Raw genomic sequence first — 6,000 nt, 5'->3', positions numbered from 1 at the left:
CCCCCACCCCCACAGGCTAAGTGAAAGATGGCTCACAGGACAGGTGTTGCCGCCAACAGGCGACATGTTACGACGACTCTGACAGGTCTCGCTGACTCGGCCCTAAATGCAGTGTGATTCCCAGCATGATAACTGATGCTGGTACTGCTTAGGGATGGAATGGGGACGATTTTCTGTATACCCGGGCCATAGCTTAGATAGCGGGTGTCGGGCGACTGGTAGCCTGGTCAGCAATAAGGCCATAATGTGCTTGGTCCACTCCCTCAAAAGTTTCGCATATCATAATGTCATTCCGATATCATAGTCCTATTCAGTTTCTGTCCGTGCTCTCTATATCTCGATCAATATACCAGTATGCTGTTGAGGGTTCTCAGATCCGACCCTGCTTATGTTCCTCTCCTCTCCCTCCAGGCATCATCCAAATCCTCCTGGGTGACCTGATATGCCCAATGATGACAAGTCTGATGCATGACGGGGCTGACATTTTTGCTACCATCACCATCGCCGTCGAAATCGTCGTCGAAGATACTTCTGACCCCCAGCTCGACATATTTCTTCAACAAAAGGCGTTTCCACCTCCCCCTCGGACCAACACACCTCACCCACCTCCCGACCTGTCTCTCGTCCTCGCCATCCTCGCACCGGCGGCCAAGCCAAAAGCGAATATACCACTCAAACCAGCCGCGAGGGTCATGGGTGAAATTGATCCACCCGGCATCTTCCCACTGCGTCAGCGTCTGGCCACATACCACCCCGTACCTGTTCAGCGAGGCATCGTAGATCGGCGACGTCAGATACTTTGTCACGGGCTGGAGCTGGGCCAGCCACGCCGCCGGCAGCGTTTTCTGGTGGTCGCCTTGGAGGGTCAGGCCGAGTGTGCGGCTGTGCCAGGGGGAGAAGTAGTGGCCGCCAAAAGCGCCCTCGAGCAATATCGACAGGGGGGATTTGTTTGGCTTGAACGTCGGGTGCGATGGGAATTGGTATGTGCCGTCAGGAAATAGGGTGGGCTCTGGGGCCGTGGGGGTCCAGTTGTTGTATCGATCCAGGAGGGTGGACAGGTCCGATTCGGCATATGGTGGTGGTGGTGGTGATGGTTGCTGTTGAAGTCGGCTGGATATGGTATGCTTTCGCTTGGATGTCTGTGGTATCCTGTTCGCCTTGAGAGCGGGCTCCGGAGCAGTCTCATGTCGCTCTTCGGTGTATGATACCCTGGTGCCGCTAGCTGCTATCCTTGCAGAGGTCCTTGATGGTAAGGAAGTGGAAGTGGAAGTGGACGTGGAGGGGTTCAGACGCCGTCGTTTGCCGCGTTGTGGTATTTCCGGTTCATCGATCCTGGTCGATCTGGATCTGGATCTGGATCTGGTGGGCTCCGAGTGGAGATTGAGATTGAGATTGAGTTCTTCTAGCAGTCTTTGCTTCTGTTGCAGGTTCTTCAGGCGCTGCGCTTCGAGGCCGACAGGTACGGACATCGTAGCCACTTGGGTTGTGTAGATGCGCCGTGGGAGTCGGGGCTAGAGCGAAACGAGACACGGAGATGCAGGAAAAACAAACAGATTGGACCTACTCAGAGTACAGCAGCTGTAGATTGATCCTTGTAGCAATGATAGCAGTTATCCTTGCTTTCATGGTCAAGGTCAAGGTCAAGGTCAACGCCGTCCCGCGTCGCGAGAACCGCGTTGCGCGTTGCAGGCGTTCAAATTGTACGCCTGTGGCCTTGAGTTCTTGGTGACGTCAATGATCTTTGCAGTCGACAGGAAGCGACATTGTTAGAATGAGAACATCATGATTAATTGACAGCTGCAACGGAAGTGGACGGGATCGTGAGAGAAGCCTGTTGCCAACAGAATAAAAGAACATCTCCTTACGCCTGGTGGCTGCGCCGACTGCATATAGCCGGGGAGGTCAATGGCGGTCACATAGTACTGCGTAGTATTCAAGCGAGATTCAGAGATGCGCCTGGCGGGCAGATCAAATCTAGTGCCTGGAGTGAGACTTGCTCCTGGCGTACCTATCACTGTATAGTACTACGTACTAGTAGGTAATAACTTCTATGGTAGGGAAATAATATGCGGGACAACGACCCCGTCCCTCTCCTCATCGTAGCCTGCGATCACCTTGATCGAGACCTTGCATGGGGAGCAGACTGCTAGGTGTTCCTCATCACCGCTCGTTCTCTCGTTCTCTTGCTGTTCCCATCGGCCGTGATCTGTTCTATGTTCAGTCTTATGTTCGCCGACTGGACTGCTACCGAGATACTTCACACAGTCCCTGACCGCTGCCACAGACCGCATCCCGACCTTTAGCCACGATCGATCCAACTGGAGCTTGAGGCTTTCTCTGATTTGACTTGCCATCGACCCGTCATCATCTGGCTCCCGTTGTTCGCGTCAAAGTCGGCTGCCCATGCCACTGGCTCGAAGGCAACTTGACGTGCGTCGTCTCTCGCAGTGACCAAGCCTGAGAACCCTATGTACAGGAACTTGAACATTCGCTCGATCGGTGCACATCGGACATGATCACTGCATCATCTGTCATCGACGAGTCGCCTGTCCTCTCCTCAGCCTCGCATCATCCCCACGATGTCCACACGCAACCGTCGTTGTCGGCCCGGGGCCTTTTGTCTGACCGCGATTCCCCAGACCCCTCGGTAACATACTCGACCGAGGAACTGCTGCGCGCGCTCCAGCAGGAACAAGATATGCCTGCGAGTACTTTGGCTTCTGTGAATGGACTCGACGGGGCACAGAAAGAGTTACCTCGACTACAAACCAATGGTCAACTAGACAATGGACAGCTGGACAACGGCGACCGCCTAGAGCCGGTGCTGGAGGACGATCCCGCTTCGTTCGATCTCGTCTCACCGCCACCGCCAGGTTATAAAGAGCAATTCTCCTTGGAAAAGCAGACGCAGGCACTCTTTTCCAGAGGTCATCTACAAGTCATCTTCGCCGAGCCCACCTTCCTTTTCAAATTCACGTCCTTCCTCGGCGTGCATCGACCACAGTCCGTACCCCTCCTCGTCCACTATCTTGATTCTCTCAAATCGTTGCGAGCCATACATTACGCGAACGCCATCTGTGAAGGACTCGACCCTGTCGAGGGATTGGACTTCACTCTCAAGCCGGTCAAACCGACCATCAACACGTCGTTGGAAGAGAGGGCATACAAAGCTTTTGATGTCTTGGTCGCGGAAGAACTGCCGGCCTATATCACACACCAATATGTTCAGATTGTTACTGCTAGCATAACTGCCAGGGTCACGGGGGCTCTGTCGCCTCACCTGCGGGAGGCTTCGGACGGGTTGGCGGAGGTGTTCTGTCTGACGGATCCGGCAAGGCACGACAATCCCATTGTCTTTACTTCTGAAGGTCGGCTGGGTCTCGAAATGTTACCATGTACAAACAGACATCTAATTGTCGGCAGAATTCAATCGTACCACCCAGTATGGGCTGAATTATGTTCTCGGTCGAAACTGCAGGTTCCTACAAGGGCCGATGACCAACCCACACAGCGTGAGGAGGTTGAAGGAGGCAGTCCAGACCGGGAAACAACACCAGGAGGTCCTGCTGAACTAGTACGTGCCACCGCCCATGCAGTGCGGGATGCCGTCGGATACTGACAGGGTACAGTCGCCGAGATGGGTCGCCGTTCGTGAACCTGCTGATGATCGCGCCTCTGGCCGACAGCCGCGGCGTGGTTCGATATTACATCGGCGCGCAAGTTGATGTCAGCGGGCTCGTCAAGGACTGTGCAGAGATGGAATCGCTGCAGAGGCTAGTCGACCTGCGCGCCAGGGGTGAAGACCCGCCTCTGCCGGAGAAGCCGTCTCCCGAGAAGAACGACGAACTGCGCGAGTTGAGTGAGATGCTCAACCAAGGCGAGCTGAACACCATCCGCCGCCATGGTGGGAAGATGCATCGCGAAGTGATGGAAGACGATTCGGAAAGCGTGGCCTCCCACCAGCCACGGTTGCTGCTCAAAGATCCAGATACATTGACGGCTTCGTCTGGCAGCATCAATGGCAAACTCAGTGGCATCTACCAACATGTAAGTTTCACCGCGGGCACCTCGGTCCATCCGCGTATTGACCTGTTCTCCCCGCAGTATATGCTGGTACGACCGTATCCTTCGTTACGGATCTTGTTTGCCAGCCCTTCGCAAAGACTTCCCGGTGTTCTTCAGTCGCCATTCTTGAACAAGATCGGCGGCTCCAATCGTGTGCGGGAGGAGCTGACGGCCGCCTTCGCCGAGGGCAGAGGAGTGACGGCGAAAGTACGTTGGATCACACGAAGCGATGATCAAGGTAAGAACAAATGGATCCATTGCACGCCCCTGGTGGGCAATGGAGGCCAGATCGGAGTGTGGATGGTGGTCATTGTTGACGACGACCAAAAGACCGGCCCTGAAAGGTGGCCGTCCGGACGCGTCCCGCCGACCGTAGCCACGCCCGACGCAGACAGGAGCCGGACTCCTGTTAGTGGCTATCGTGGACAGCCCTCGAGTCATGTCAGATCCTCCCAAGCCAACGGCACAGCTTACGACGGACAGAGCGGCGGCAGTCTGGCGAGTGGTTCTGGCAGTGTGACGAGCTTCAGGATCGGGTAAGGAGGGTGGAATGTTATTCGACATGTGCCAGCATCGTCAACTCAGCTTGTTGATGACGGCACAGATACCTTTATAATTGTATTTATTTTAGGGAAGACCATCGATGCTTTTGAGCGAGAGGCGTGCACGGGGTGGGTTTTGTATACAGGACGATGGTTTGGGAACATTACAGAGTATCTATCTGGCATCGAAAAGCCTGGTTGTATGCGATGCTCACGCCGTGTCAGGGGTCTTGAATAGAAATATTGAGTGGGAGGTCCATTCGGTACCACAGTAAATACCTGTATCTTACCCACCAAGCGAACATGATGGCCTTTCCAACCCTCACAATGACCAATATGACTTGCCCTGACATGAAATGACGATATACTGATACCCATCACTGCAAGGGCTCTGCCACCCTTTGGTACCTACAGGTACTGTACATAAGATAACAGGCACACCTGCTGCACTCTGTAACTGCCTTCGAAGGTTAGTAGTATGGCACTTGCACTGCAAGCCACGTCGTGCTAAGCTTTTCTTCTGTCTTCCTGCGGCACTGCAGTCAGCCACCCGTCAAACCCCTGTCATGATCTGATTTTGGGATTGTTGACAGCGTCAACATTGAGAACCTTGACATCTGACAGCGACAGGGACCAAGTTTTGCTCTTCCACGCGTCTCTTTTGTCTCATTCTCCTGTCTATCAGTCTCCCTCTTTTCCCCACCAGGCGGAGTCGATTGCACGCCGCACGGCCCTATAGCATGATACTGGGGGACGGGAGGGACCTGGAGCGGCAAAACCACCTACCACCTACCACTACCACAGCTACAGACGCATCCTGAATTCGTCATCGCTCCTGCTCAGGCCGGCAGTGGGCTCAAAGCCGTGTGTTTCATCGACGACGACTGTGGAGCTGCATGTCGGCCAATGTCCTTTGTCCAGGGAGCAGTTTTGTTTGTGTGAGACCCGGAAGAACATACTCTGTAAACGCTATTGACGATCCGAGTCCCTGTTTTTGAGCGTCTTGCATCTTCCTTTGGGTGAGTGCCTAGCCTACTACCTCGCAGGACATCTCGACCCCATACCAGGATGTCTGTTTGATCATCCCTTTTCCAACACTAAAAATACACCACATTTCGAGCTGACTGGTTCTCTTTCCTTTTTCTTCAGTCCTTCGACTGGATTCCATGGTGCCTTTTGGACCACCGCAGCGATTGTGGTCACATCCGTTGGGTTGTGACTCTGTTCAACGTGAAAGGAGAGAAGAGCACGGGAGAGTCTTATTCCATTCAACAACCTCACGCCTGAGGACGACCGGACACAGGCAGTGGCCGACCCATGACACCCTCTCCGCATATTCAACAGTGATTGTCGAATGAGTTCTCGGTGGCAACCAATTTTTTGTACATATCTC

The 6,000-nt window shown here is 54.1% G+C and overlaps 2 protein-coding genes across 2 annotated transcripts; one reads left to right on the top strand and one right to left on the bottom strand.

Annotated features, from left to right (window-relative positions):
- Positions 1-386: 386 nt before the first annotated feature.
- Positions 387-1,469, bottom strand: A1O1_05293 (uncharacterized protein; the record flags this gene model as incomplete). Its single annotated transcript, XM_007726179.1, has 1 exon — positions 387-1,469. One exon carries the CDS (start codon positions 1,467-1,469, stop codon positions 387-389), a length of 1,083 nt encoding a protein of 360 aa, XP_007724369.1.
- A 1,043-nt stretch (positions 1,470-2,512) lies between these two features.
- A1O1_05292 (uncharacterized protein) lies at positions 2,513-4,605 on the top strand (the record flags this gene model as incomplete). The annotated part of the gene is made up of 4 exons (XM_007726178.1): positions 2,513-3,368; positions 3,424-3,574; positions 3,630-4,047; positions 4,105-4,605. The coding sequence occupies 4 exons, from the start codon at positions 2,513-2,515 to the stop codon at positions 4,603-4,605; spliced, it is 1,926 nt and encodes a 641-aa protein (XP_007724368.1).
- Positions 4,606-6,000: the final 1,395 nt, after the last annotated feature.

This window comes from Capronia coronata (assembly GCF_000585585.1).
Source record: "Capronia coronata CBS 617.96 chromosome Unknown acBCG-supercont1.4, whole genome shotgun sequence".
Taxonomy (NCBI): Eukaryota; Fungi; Ascomycota; class Eurotiomycetes; order Chaetothyriales; family Herpotrichiellaceae; genus Capronia; species Capronia coronata.
The sequence above is the reverse complement of the archived record's forward strand: the minus strand, read 5'-3'. Positions and strand labels throughout refer to the sequence as shown.